The sequence below is a fragment of the Gopherus flavomarginatus genome, chromosome 3 (genome assembly GCF_025201925.1).
Source record: "Gopherus flavomarginatus isolate rGopFla2 chromosome 3, rGopFla2.mat.asm, whole genome shotgun sequence".
Taxonomy (NCBI): domain Eukaryota; kingdom Metazoa; phylum Chordata; order Testudines; family Testudinidae; genus Gopherus; species Gopherus flavomarginatus.
In genome coordinates, this window is record NC_066619.1 from 166,008,770 (window position 1) to 166,023,142 (window position 14,373).

The 14,373-nt window shown below is 42.6% G+C and overlaps 1 protein-coding gene across 1 annotated transcript in view; it reads right to left on the reverse strand.

The window, feature by feature from the left end:
* HPGDS (hematopoietic prostaglandin D synthase) overlaps positions 1-14,373 on the reverse strand; it is a 75,438-nt gene that overhangs the window by 16,556 nt on the left and 44,509 nt on the right. Inside the window, exon 3 of the mRNA XM_050944073.1 lies at positions 2,087-2,179. Coding sequence (XP_050800030.1) covers positions 2,087-2,179 — 93 coding nt within the window. The remainder of the gene's footprint in view (positions 1-2,086; positions 2,180-14,373) is intronic.

Genomic DNA, 14,373 nt, shown 5'->3' on the forward strand with positions numbered 1-14,373 from the left:
GCTGTTCTGAACTCTTTAACCAATTTAGCGGGGAGAATTTACGAATTTTGTTTTTTTTTTGATTGCTGTAAAGGAGAGAAGATGGGAGTTCAGTATGGGATGTGTCTGCATTGTAGATGCAACAAGGATGAGCAGAAAGGAGGAAAGTTATTTGTATTATTGTAGTGCCTACATGTCCTAGACAGGATTGGGAAGTCCACTGTGCTAGGTACTATATAAACACACGTGAAGAGAGAGAGTCCCTGACCCGAGGAGTTTATCATCTTAATTCAGTCTAGTTTACTCTAGTTTTCTCCAAAATGCATCATCTTATATTGAAGTTGGTGAGAAAATCACAGTAGTTTGTACTGATTTCCAGCTGGGTTGGATTCTAATAGTTCTAGATTCACATGACAAGGTGTGGAAGTCAGATTGCTTAAGAATTTTAAAACTAGACTGGATAAACCACTAGCAAACTTAACTTGAATTCTAGCAGAGCTAGAATTCTGCTATAATACGTTGGAGAGAAGAAGCTAGCATGATCAGTGAGCTGGACAATGGGATTCTAGTTTTTCTACATTCTGTGAAAGGCAGAAACTAATGCAAGAAGTCTCAATCTGTGTGTGTTTGTGTGTGTGTGTATAAATATTTTTAACGTTACCCACACTGTAGCTGAAATCCTGGTAGCACACCCATGTACTTCATCTTGATTTAATACTAGAGTTCTAGCATAGTTCTCCTGGCTGGCAAAGCTTGGGATTTATTCTGATATTTGTGCAGTAAAAATGTACCTTAGACTAGTCTAAAACAGCTAATTGAAAACTATCTATCTTATCTGCACTGGTCAGGAAACTGTGCTGGAACTGTGGTACATAAATGATACATAAATCTCCCTATTGTTTGAACTATTGGATGTATTAACTGGGGACAGAGCCTTATCCTCTATGGTATAAGAATGCCTTTTTGCACCTGGCCACAATGTTTGGTTTGTTCCAATGGATGCTGCAAACGATTCTGTCCAGCACAAATTACTGTGCATCATGAGGGGCAAGATTTGTGCACTCTCCTGGTCAATTCAGATGGCATAGCAGAGTTGCCCAGCTCTGGTCCTCTTTGGATGAACACCTTTGAGTGTTGTGTACCTTCCATAAGCTTTCTAAGTTTTTTATTATTTTTCTGGTTTTAGTTTAGTGCTTTTATTGTTGTTATTATTTGTTTGGTAGCTGAGGTAGCAATTTTCTTCTCTGGTTTCCTGCTAGGATCCAGACATGAGAATAGTCCAAGCCCGTATCTAGAAGGAAGACATCCCTCCAAGTGCCCTACACAAAGTTCAGCTAACATCACATTGTCCACACATACTTTACTGCCCTTTGTGGTAGTTGTGAATGGGTGCTTGAGCATAATGGCAAGGTAAACAAATTGGGAACAAGGGAGATGGAGGGGAGAGGGCCGCCTTGGAGCTGCTGTGGAAATTCCAATAAAGTTCTGAGCTGATGAGTTGATTTACATTGGTAACATCCCATAGGACAATTATAGAAGTATACTCTGCAATCAGGGCCAGCACAACCCATTAGATGACCTAGGCGGTCGCCTCGGGTGCTAACATTTGAGGGGCGGTGACCACGGCGGCAGGATCTTCGGCCGCCCTGGTCATTGGTGGCATTTCAGGGGCGGGACCTTCTGATGCCTAGGGCAGCAAAATAGCTGGCGGCGCTCCTGCCTGCAAACCCTCTCTCCTCCCACAGACCACCTCCATATGGCATTTCTGGGTGCAAAGGTACTTTATACCATCATTATTTACTGTAGACATCTAGTGTCGGATCTGACACAGCTACACCACATCAGGACTTGCAGCATCACACAATGCCCCTTAAATTTCTGTGATCAGATTAAATGAAGCTGCAGCAGGAGAGGTTGACAACAGATACATTTTGTCGCTCTGTGAAAACTACTTGGGTCTATATTGTCCTGTCCACGTTGACTTCTGTTAATTTCAGTTTGTCAGGCTGGCTCTTTGTTTGTATTGTCATGGCTTAACATGCACTAGTAAATAGCATTAAACATGGAAGCAGTCAAAAGTATTAAGAGAGTAGCAGTGTTACATTACCTGTTTCTTTGGCTAGGTATCTGGCTATGGCCAGGCTCTGATGAAGGGTAACTCCATCCACTTCTAAAATGGGGATTTTTCCAAATGGGATAGCTTTAAAAAAATCACAAATGAAAAACATTGGAACAATGTTAAACTCAACCCCAGTGTAATAGTTTGCACTTATAATAGTGGCTTCTCTCTGAGAATCTCAAAGCTCTTAAATGTTTCACAGGACCCCATAAGGTTCTGTTTTACACATGGATAAACAAAGGTACAAGGTTAAATGACTTTCCCAAGGTCACTCTGTGATGTAATGGTAGAGCAGGAAGTAGAATCCGGTTTTGTATTCTTATGACTGACTGCTACCTCAGTGTCTGAAATTCTGCAGATCCACTGGTATGCAAGGAGAATTTTCAGTAAGGTTTAATTGTGTAATATTTTTCTCTTCTAAGAAGATAGAATCTGGATGTTACTGACAAAGTGTCAGTCTAGGCTTTATAACTCTAAAGGAGTTAAGGTGTTGCTGAGGAGGTGGGCAGGGGCTAACACAGATGTTTTTGTTATGCTCTTAGTGTTTAAAAAAATCATATTCACTGAGTCAGACATTTCTTCCTCCAAAAAACCACATTGCAGCAGGAAATACATCAAGCATTTCAGCTGACAGTCCACCAGCAGAGGAACAAAGGATGCAGAAGGGGCTATATCATGCTAAGGACGAGCTGCTTTTGTTACCGAGACACAAACACCAAGTCTAATGCAGTACATTATGACCTGGCTTCCGTGCCAGAGACGGTTCGAAAAAAAACAGAAGCAACAACAGGAAAACCACAAAGTCTGAGAAGATGAGAAGAAGGGAAGTTCTAACCAGAACAAGATTAGCATGGCTATTCCGAGAGAGTAGGGCTTAACTGGCATCAACAGTGCAACTCAAATTTAGATGAGACCAGTATTTAAAGAGAGTTACATGTCACTAGTCCAGTAGTGTAATATACCTAGAAGCTCGGGCTCTTCTTTTGTTATATCTAGGAGACTCAGCTGGCTTGGTACAAATGCTTGGAGATGCAGTTAGCTGGGAATGGGGAAGAACTAACAGGTAGCTGGGTGGATGTGAAAGGGAAGGAGGCTGATGTGTAAGATGAGTCAGTCTAGAGGAGGAGGGGCTTCTATCTTTTTGGATTTGAGTGAAGGGGCTGAGGAGTTGAGATGGATCTTGCTCTCTTAAGGAAAGGGAGCAGGAGATACTAGCAGCATGTACTCGCCTGGCATATACTGACCACAATACTAGCCTTCAGTGGACTGAGGTGCAGTTCTCAAACTGTGAGCCACAGAATGAAGTGTTTTGAGGGCCAAGATTTGAGGAGTTAAATGTTTGAGGAGATGGTCCATGAGAGGATCTCCTGAAATGGTCTATATGATGTAAAGTGAGGGAAACCATGCTCCTTAAAGAGTAGTGTGAGTCAATATTTAAAACAAAGACCTGAGCATTTAGGCTGGCAAGAATCTGCCTGTGGGGAACTAATCACCATTCTCTCATCTCAACTACCGAAGAGATTTTAAATTTCAAGCAGATGCTGTTCGGGTAAATTACAAGTGTACATCCATGTTGATAATAGCAAGAGACATTGGGTCTGATTGTTATTTGCACTGGGGCCCCTTTAAAGTGAGTGTGATCGAACCTGGGGCCTCTGGAGCTTAGTGCATGATCCTCTATCACATGAGCTGAAAGCCAACTGACTGGTAGCTAAGCCTGTAAAGAAGACTCATTTAACTCTCTCTGAGTGGTCTCAGTGCCACTAGTGGGGGCAGAACACCATGCCGAGAAGGCATGTGGGTTACAGAAACATAATTTATGCTCATTTTGCAGCCCCTTTAATCTGTCCAAACAGTGTAAAGAGATCACAGTGTAAATGATAATGGAATGGAATGCTAAACTACATTATACACTGAGCCAGTAGGTATAAAATGCAGTATGTTATGGGCAGAGCATTACAGGATCTTATGATGAACACATAAGCAAGCTCTGACCAGTCCATATCTGGTACAGAAGAATTTGACATCGGGTCAGGAGCAAACTAAGAACAGAAACAGAAGGAAGAGAGCAACAAAGGTTGCTGGATTCATCAGCGTGCCACTCTTCAATGCCCCAGAGAACTTCAGCCTGGAGAGTGAAATTGAATATTCATGGTGAGACTATTGGTTTCAAAATTGACTCAGAAGCTGATGTCATAGTCATCTCAGAGGGACTTAAAATCACCTTCAACCCCTCCCAGGGCTGAAGTCACCTGGCACAGCTCTGTCTACCCTGGAGGTATTCTGAACTGCATGGGCCAGTTCACCACAGAAATAACTTAGACAAAACCTCTGCATTCAGAGGCTATGTGATCAAAGGACCACAGATCAACAGCCTTATCAGCCTCAGCATGGCAGCCATCATGGGACTAGTGAAAACAGTAGAAAAACTCAATGGAATGTTTAGTGACAGTGGACTTCTGAAAGGAGATCCAGTACAAAAAACGTTGAGAAAACATTGAACCATATATATTGTACGTAGACCTGGCAGGATTCCTATCCCATTACTGCATAAAGTGGAAACTGAGTTGAAGAGAATTGAGTGGACTGTCATAATCAACAAAATCTGTGAGCCGACAGCATATTGTGCCCCAGTGAAGCCAGCTATAAAGAAAAATGGAAACATACAAATCTGTGTGGATCTTAAAACACTTAATGAAACAAGAGAAAAATATATCCTCCCAACACTGGGTAACTTGCTCCCCAGAGAGAAAGGAGCTATGATATTCTCCAAGCTGGATGCCTCGATCAGATTCTAGTAAATTTCTTTAGCCAAAGAAAATGCTAGCAGCTGTAGTTTTCATGGATGATATTCTGATATATGGATCTTTGATGGAAGAGCACCACTAAATCCTCAATGAAGTTCTAAGCCTAATCAGTTAGTTTGGACTGAAGCTAAACAAAGAAAAATGCATTTTCCACCTACCCCAAATTGAGTTTTTGGGACAGACAGACAAAGAAATGTAGAACCAGTTCTAGGCCTGAGAAAGTAAAACAATTAAACAATTGAATGCACCAACTAATATATCAGAACTGAGATGTAGACTGGGCATGTTAAATTACCCTGGTCAAGACCTTTCCACAGTGACAAAACCACCGAGGGAATTGTTAAAGTCCAACACAACTTGACTATGAGGGCCAAATCAATAAATTGTTTTCAAAAAGGTAAAATAAATTTATCTCCACGGCTCCAGTTCTCAACTATGGTGACTTGAACAAGCCCACAATGACTAGTGCAGATGCAAGCAGCTATGGCCTAGGAGGTATATTGTTGCAAAAACATGGCTCTGAGTGGAAGCTAGGTACATTTTGCTCTCACACACTTAGAGAAGCAAAAAAAAAAAAAACCATATGCAAAGAGTGCCTGGCAAGTGCATGGGCATGTGAGAACTTTTACAGATATCTGTGTGGAGTGGATTCAGTTACACTGATAACAGGCCATAATCTACTTGCAACCTTCATCAATGGAAAAATCTTGGGTCAAGCACCGCTGACATGTCAACATCTATTGGTAAGTTTAATGTGATTTAACCCAATTGCTAAATACATTCCTCAGAAGAATGTGGTGATAACAGACACTGTCATGGAGCCAGCAGCACACTCAACTGCCCGTGAGCTCACAGATGACATAAATGTGTATGTGGACAATAGTAATGCCTACACACCAGTGTAAGAATCATAGTACTGGAAGGGATCTCAAGAGGTCATCTAGTCCAGTCCCCTGCACTCATGGCAGGACTAAGTATTATCTAGACCTTCTCTGAAAGGTCTTTGTCCAACCTGCTCTTAAAAATCCCCAATGATGGAGATTCCGTGACCACCTTAAGCAATTTATTCCAGTGTTTAACCATCCTGACAGTTAGGAAGTTTTTCCTAATGTACAACCTAAACCTCCCTTGCTGCAGTTTAAGCCCATTGCTTCTTGTCCTATCCTCAGAGTTAAGGAGAACAATTTTTCTCCCTCCTCCTTGTAACAACCTTATATGTACTTGAAAGCTGTTATGTCCCCTCTATCTTCTCTTTTCCCGACTAAACAAATCCAATGTTTTCAATCTTCCCTCCTAGGTCATATTTTCTAGATCTTTAATCATTTTGTTGCTCTTCTCTGGACTCTCTCCAATTTGTCCATATCCTTCCTGAAACGTGGTGCCCAGACACAACACTCCAGTTGAGGCCTGATCAGTGTGGAGTAGAGCAGAAGAATTACTACTTGTGTCTTGCTTAGAAAACTGCTAATACATACCAGAATTATGGCTGCTTTTTTTGCAACAGTGACTCATATTTAGCTTGTGGTTCACTCTGACCCCCAGATCCCTTTCAACAGTACTCCTTCCTAGGCAGTCATTTCCCATTTTGATTGCTCCTTCCTAAATGGAGTACTTTGCATTTGTCCTTATTGAATTGCATCCTGTTTACTTCAGACCATTTCTTTAGTTTGTCCAGATCATTTTGAATTTTAATCCTATCCTTCAAAGAACTTGCAACCCCTCCCATCTTGATATAATCTGCAAACTTTAGAAGTGTACTCTCTATGCCATTATCTAAATCATTGATAAAGATATTGAACAGAATCAGACCTAGAACTGATCCCGGCCAGGACCCTTCTAGCATGACTGGAACCACTGATGATTACTCTCTGGGAACGGTTTTCCAACCAGTTATACACCCACCTTATAGTAGCTCCATCTAGGTTGTGTTTCCCTAGTTTATGTGAAGGTCATGCAAGACAGTATCAAAAGCTTTACTAAAGTCAAGATATACCACATCTACCGCTTTCCCCCCATCCACAAGTCTTGTTACCCTGTCAAAAAATGCTATCAGGTTGGTTTGACATGATTTGTTCTTGACAAATCCATGCTGACTGTTACTTATCACCTTATTATTTTCTAGATGTTTGTAAATTGATTTCTTAATTATTTTCTCCATTATCTTTCTGGGTACAGAAGACAAGAGACTACTCCAGCTACAAAAAAACGTTGGCAGACACAGACTTAGCTGGCCCAAGTATCCAAAGGACATAAGGTAGTGACAAGAGACTACCTTGTGATGTGTGGACAAGTAATAGAGTCAAATGGATTCATGATTAAAGATGATTGCATCATAAATAAAATATTAGGAGATATCGTAAACCTCATTCATGATAGACTAAATGCCAAGAATGGGCCACCAGTCAGCATGGGGGCCAGGCATCAGCAAGGACATTAAGAATAAGGTTTCTGCATATAAGCATTGCAGAACTAACAGACCAACACAGCAGAAGAACCTTTAACAGCATCTCTGCCAGTCAGGCCTTGGAACAGACTAGCTGCTTGTCGTGGACTATTTTCCCAGGTATACAGAAATAATATACTTGAAAGTCCATAACATGTTGCATAGTTAACAAGAAAACAAAATGCATTTTTGTTCACTTCAGTGTTCCAGAGCAACTAGTTATGTGATGGATAACAGACCACAATTCACTGCAGCAGAATTTGTCATTTGAGTGAAATATGATTTTGATCCTATTACTAGCAGCCCACATTTTCCACAAGTGAATGAGAGTCTGAGAGAGCTGTACAGACAACCAAGAAAATTTTATAGCAGGAAGATCCATTTCTTGTTCTTTTGAGTTAAAAATCAAAACTGGTAGTGATTACTGGATGTAGTTGAGCATAACTCCTGATGGAAAGACAACACAGAACTGGCAGTTCTCTGAGTGAGTGATGTCTGTTGTACAAGTGTTCATAACTCGTTCAGCCTTTTTATCTGATTTGGCTGCTCGCTTCAAGTCTGGCCACTTTGGAAATAAGTTCTTCTCCCAAGTTGGAACAGTAGTTCTAGAGCCTGGTGACCATGTTCATTTCAAATTGGATGGTGAAATAAGATGGACAACTCGAGTTGCTATGATGAAAAATAATTCAGCATCCAGATCATATGTGATTGAGACCAATAGTGGAGAATTCAAGAGAAACCGTGGACAGCTACCAGGGCCGGCTCCAGGCCACAGCGAGCCAAGAGCGTGCTTGGGGTGGCATGCTGCGGGGGGCGCTCTGCTGGTTGCTGGGAGGGCGGCGGGTGGCTCCGGTGGAGTTGTGGCAGACGTGGCTGCGGATGGTCCGCTGGTCCCGCAGCTCCGGTGGACCTCCCGCAGACATACCTGCGGCAGCTCCACCAGAGCTGCGGGACCATTGGACCCTCCGCAGAAACGCCTGCAGCAGGTCAACCGGAGCCGCGGGACCAGCTGACCATCCACAGAAATGACTGCGGGAGGTCCACCGGAGCCGTGGGACAGGCGAGCGGCAGAACGCCCCCCACAACGTGCCTCCATGCTTGGGGCGGCTAAATTGCTAGAGCCGGCCCTGCAGCTACAGTTTGTTCCTCTCAAAGAACACTCAACAGAGCAAACTCTATGGGTGGCGGATGCAGAAGACAACGACTCAAGGATACCAAGGCAACCACAACCAGTCATTGCAGCTAGTGAACAGCCAGATAACCAAGTTGTCATGCATTCAGCTTATGAAATTATGAACGATTCAGAGACACTCAGACTGATACGTACTGAACTTCAAAGGCAGTGTGATAGTGTAAATGGTAGGAATATAGGACTTAATGGGGCAGATGGAATGGAATGCTAAACTGTTATACAGTGCAGCCACTAGGTGGCACTATGTATAAAATACCCTAGCTAAATGAACCTCAGCCAGACCTGGCACAGCATTTTGATGAATGTATCTGGTGTATATAAGCAAGCCCTGTCGCCTAGGGTGAGCAGATGTCCTGATTTTATAGGGACAGTTCTGATTTTTGGGTCTTTTTCTTATATAGGCTCCAAGTACCCACCACCCCATCCCAATTTTTCACACTTACTGTCTGGTCACCTTACTGTTGCCAGTCCATATCTCTTATAGAAGAACACAACAGATAATCTTGCTGCTTGTAAACAGACAAAGCACATTCAACTCCTGGAGTACTGTCATCATTAAATGAAAGCTGGAGTGGCATTTTTATTCCATTGAGGTTCTCTCAGTTACTCCCAACACTAAGGCCTTTTCTACACAAAAAATTGTACCTATTTTCAAAATTGGTTTAGTTAGATGGGTGCAATCTGCTTAGGTAGCTGCTCTTATTTCTGTTTAAAGAGTGCCTTATATGGATTTAGTTTTGGGATTGATTTCCTACTGACTTAAGCTGAATCAAAATACACCAGGTCATGTACTCTGTAGGCAGGACAATAGGTGGACAACCCGCATCAGTGACGGGATCCCCAGAGACCACAAGCAACCACCGGACAGACCAAAAACACGCTTGGCCAATCCCATGACAAAACTCTTCGGCCAGAAATGGAAAGAATGTGCTTACAACAAAATGGAATGGTGTGGCGTTGACTTGCGTTTGTGGAGGGATGGACGAAGGCAAGCTGGACAAAGGTGAATATACACCAGAATAACCGTCCACATGCAGGATTTGCATCAATTTAACTAAATCAGTTTCTAAATGGATTTAGTTACAAGAGTACAAGGGTCTTGTGTAGACAAGGTGTCATGGTATAAATCCCCAATCTGAACCTTAGAGCCCAAAAGATGGGGTACCAGCATGAACTCCTCTAAGCTTAATTACCAGCTTAGATCTAATAGGCTGCCACCAACCAGGATTTACAGTGCCTTGTACACTCTGGTCCCCCCAAAACCTTCCCTGGAGACCCCAAGACCCAGATCCCCTGGATCTTGACACAAGGAAAGTAAACCTTTTCCCCTACCGTTGCCTCTCCCAGGCTTCCCCTCCCTGGGTTACCCTGGAAGATCACTGTGATTCAAATTCCTTGAATTTTAAAACAGACGAATTCCACCTCCGCCCCTCCTCTCTCCCACCAGTTCCCTGGTGAGTACCGACTCAATTTTCTTTGAGCCTTAACAAGGGGAAAATCAATCAGGTCTTTTAAAAAGAAAACTTTTAATAAAAGAAAGAGAGAGAGTAAAGATCATCTCTGTAAATTCAAGATGGTATATTACAGGGTTTTTCAGCTTATAGACACTAGAGAGAAGCCTCCCCCCAACAAAAATACAATTTAAAGTACTTCCAGCAAAATACACATTTGCAAATACAGAAAACAATCAAAAGACTAAACTCGCCTTTTTCCTGGTACTTACTAAAATTAGAACAGAACAGATTTTTTCAGAAAGATTGGAGGAATCTGCTTACATGTATGGTCCCTCTCAGAACCCAGAGAGAACACGGACAAAGAAAGAACACACAAACAAAGACTTCCTTCCACCGAGATTTGAAAGTATCTTGTCTCCTGATTGGTCCTCTGGTCAGGTGTTCCAGGTTCACTGTTTGTTAACCCTTTACAGATGAAAGAGACATTAACGCTTAACTATCTGTTTATGACACAAGGCCTAACCTGTCACTTCTACTTTAAGAGTTTATGGTTATTTGCTAAGTCTATTGCTGCTTCAGCTCTATTATCATCCTTACCATTTTTGCCACAACTCCTGTTTCCTCAGTGTGAACAAATTTGCCGAGATTTCAGTTTGTACAATACTTCACAATGAACATCTTTGGGGTGGGAGGGGGGAGAAACTAGAGTCCCCAGTGAGATGTGTCAAGAGAGAGAATGAAAAAGGAAAAATACTGAAGCATTGTGTGTCCAGGACTTGCTTCCAAGAAGAGCTCAATCGATATGGAAATTGATTAACATTTACCTCATGGCTCTGCATTTTATCATGTAGTACATAAATCACATTGGGTAAGATAATTTAGTGTCAAATCCACCTCTACATAAGCCAGCAGGGAGCTGCACAGAACTTAAAGGACTCTTGTATGCACTTTCACTAGGTACATTAAGAAGTTACATGTACACAGCACCAATGACAGCAATTTTTTTGAGTGCAACATCCCAGGTGCCAGTATAAATTTTGATGATGATGATGCTAACAGAAAGAAGAGGCCCAAGAGAAAATTAGAATTGCTTTGCCCTGAGGAGAAAGCACGTGTCAGTAGTGACTAACAGCAGTAATGGAGTTGTTCTGCTAACAGAATTTCTTATGTTTATTATCTAGAGAGCCGCAAGTTCCAGGCAACAACAATCTTACTGAATTAAGAATCATACAGAAGAGCACATTCTTGCATACTAAACTGAAAGACCCTATGACAGTGAAGCTGACAAAGTGCTTGGCCTTGTGTTGAATGCTAGGAGTGCATTGTGCACTGATTACCACTACGTTTAAAGCTGTGTGATCTTCAGCTGGCTTATCTACAAAGGATAATACCCAAAGCTTTTTGTTTCAGTGAGATAAACTGGGCTGTTGAACTTTCCAAGTACATCCAGGCAGAGCATGCTGCTGTCAGTGGAACAAGGCTGCTCTCAACAAATGTTGTGTACTTAGTGACCAGCACTGCACAATACATCTCTGCCCTGAGGAAGTGATTACATTCAAAACTGTGATTGTTTTTGACAATGTTAATAGTACAGTAGCACTAGATCAGGAGCAGTGAAGGAGTTAATGGAAGAAATGAGAGAAGCAGAAGATTTCAGCTGACTTGTCTAAAATCATGCAGTCAGTGAGTTGATCAGTGTGACTCAACTTTTGTAGTTGCTATTAAAGCCACACAAAACAGTGGAACGGATGTATATATATATTTTTAATCCTAAAAACATAAGTGTGACCATGCAGGATCAGACCAATGGTCCATCTAACCCAGTATCCTGTCTTCTGACTGAGGCCCATGCTAGATGTTTCAGAGGGAATAAACAGAGCAGGGTAGTTATCAAATGATCCCTCCCCTATTACCCAGCCCCAGCTTCTGGCAGTTATGAAACCAGAATTGATTGATCTGGAAACTGAATTGAGCAAAGAATTACTTTTCTGTTTTCTACACAAACACTTATGAAGGGTAGCGAGGCAAACAGTGTAATTTTATAATTAGCACCTCACTTTGAGCCAATCAGATCATTCCTCCTCTTAAAACTTAGCAGCACATCATGAAAGATTATTCTACACCCGTGGTTTTTGATCTGTAGTCTGTGGACCCTCCAGGTCTGCAGACTGTCTAAGATTTTCAAAGGGGTCTGCAACTCCATTTGAAGTTTTTTTAGGAGTCTGCAAATGAAAAGGTTGAAAACCATTGTCCTACACCACAAATTACAAACAAGAGTCAATCACTTGTCAAAGTTTGTCAGTTGAAACAAAAGAACATGAACCATACAGGACATTGCTTTCTTGACAGTTGGAGAATGTAGCCTGAGACACAGGAAATGCAGTTTATCACTGGAATTCATCAGCTAAGCAAAGTTCGTAAATGCTGAAATTCTGTTATTTTGCTGGTTTTAGGCAATTCATAGTGCAGGGGTGGCTAAACGTACTGACCATCCAAGCCGCATACAACAATCTTCAGTAGTTTGAGAGCCGGGGCACGTCTGCCAGAGTTCGGGGTTTCATCCCCACTCCTGCTGAAGCCCTGGCAGGTGTGCCCTGTGGGCCTGAAGCCCCAAGACCCTTCTCCCTGCTGGGTAGAAGGCAATGCATGGAGGGGGGCACATGGGGTCAAATGCCCCCATACTTTTACAAGGGTTTGCTGGCCCCACTTTGTCACATGGTGCTGCTAGAGCTGGCAAGGTGGGAGCTGTGACTGGGGAGAAGCAGTAGCAAACACCTGGGAGCTGCAGGGAGCAACTGCTGAGTTAGGGGTGGGGCATGCCTGGGAGGGCAAGTCAAGGTCTTGGAGGGGGCCAAACTTTTAAATTGTGCCCCCAGTTCTCAGCAGGCACCAGTCCTCTCTTGCAGAAGCCTCTAGCCCCACCAGCCTGCTGCAGGGCAGAAGTCCTGAGCTCCCCCCACACCAGTCTGGTAGGGAAAGAATGGGTGGGAGTTTGAGGGGCTCCATGAGCTGCACTTTAACTGTAAAAGAGCTGCATGAAACTCACGAGCCGCAGTTTGGCCACCCCTGTTATAGAGCCTCAAATTTTGTTTGCTCTCAGATTTCCATTAACTGGCTATTTTCACATTGAGAACATGGGGAATGTCAAGCTTCACATTTGTAAAATATTTTTGCTTAGAAATGCGCTAAATTTTCTTGGATCAGTGGCTCATTTTCGATCTCAAAATTTTTTGAAATATGGCTCTTTTTGTTTGTGAAATGGGCCCATTTTTCACTTGTAGTGAAAATACAAAAACTATCACTTTTGACTAGTTTTATTGCAAATGTTTTCCCATTTTTTAAATTAGAATTCATGATGAGTTGATCTTTGTACAAGAGATGTTACAGATAATGTCCCCATCAGTATCAATCAAGTATCTAAGGCCATAAACTGGAAGACAAACCCCCTGAAATGAGCAAACGTGGATGAAGATTTTTCAAAAAAGAAAGATCACAGAAAATATAAACATCTAACCCTTGAATGTAAGGAATTGTTCTGAATCAGCAGCATCTTATACTCTTCAAAATGTGATCTTGTGTAAGCAATGGGAAAGAAGAAAAGGCAGAAAATATTACATGTTCCTGTCCATGATCAGGGCTGCCTGTGGGGGGAGGGGCCAAGTGGGGCAATTTGCCCTAGGCCCTGCAGGATCCCCCATGAGAGTTTTTCAGGGCCCCTTCACTCGCTATGGGGGCCCCGAAAACTCTTGCAGGGCCCAGGCCCCTGAGCTTCTTCTGCTCCGGGTCTTCGGCAGCAATTCAGCAGCAGGAGGTCCTTCCGCTCTGGGACCCACTGCCGAAGTGCTGGGTCTTTGGCGGCATTTTGGTGGTGGGGGCCCCCCACCGGGGGTCTTCGGGACACTTCAGTGGTGGGTCCCGGAGCGGAAGGACCCCCTGCTGCCAAATTACCGCCGAAGCAGGGATCCCCTGCCACCGAAGACCCCAGGCCCCCTGAATCTTCTGGGCGGCCCTGTCCATGATTCTTGTATGTGTGTATATATGACAAAAATGTGAATATGCCCTATATATATTTGGTGGGTGTGATGTTGCACTCCATATGTTTTATGGAAATATGTTTATAAAGGTGAATATGATATAACTGAAATATGCTTCATGCAAAAGATTTCTTGTAAGGTATTACAAAGTTTATAATCTACTGAGTGTGTTCATCCTATTTGTATGAATGTATCATTCTTGTATCTAAACTAGAAATATGAAGTATTACTCTGTGGTCCTATTGTAATTATGCAAAGTGTGGGCCATTAATGGTGGCTTAGGATCTTGATGGCTCCCATTAATTAGAACAATTGCTTGTAACTGGCTCTGTTTACTTGTAAGCT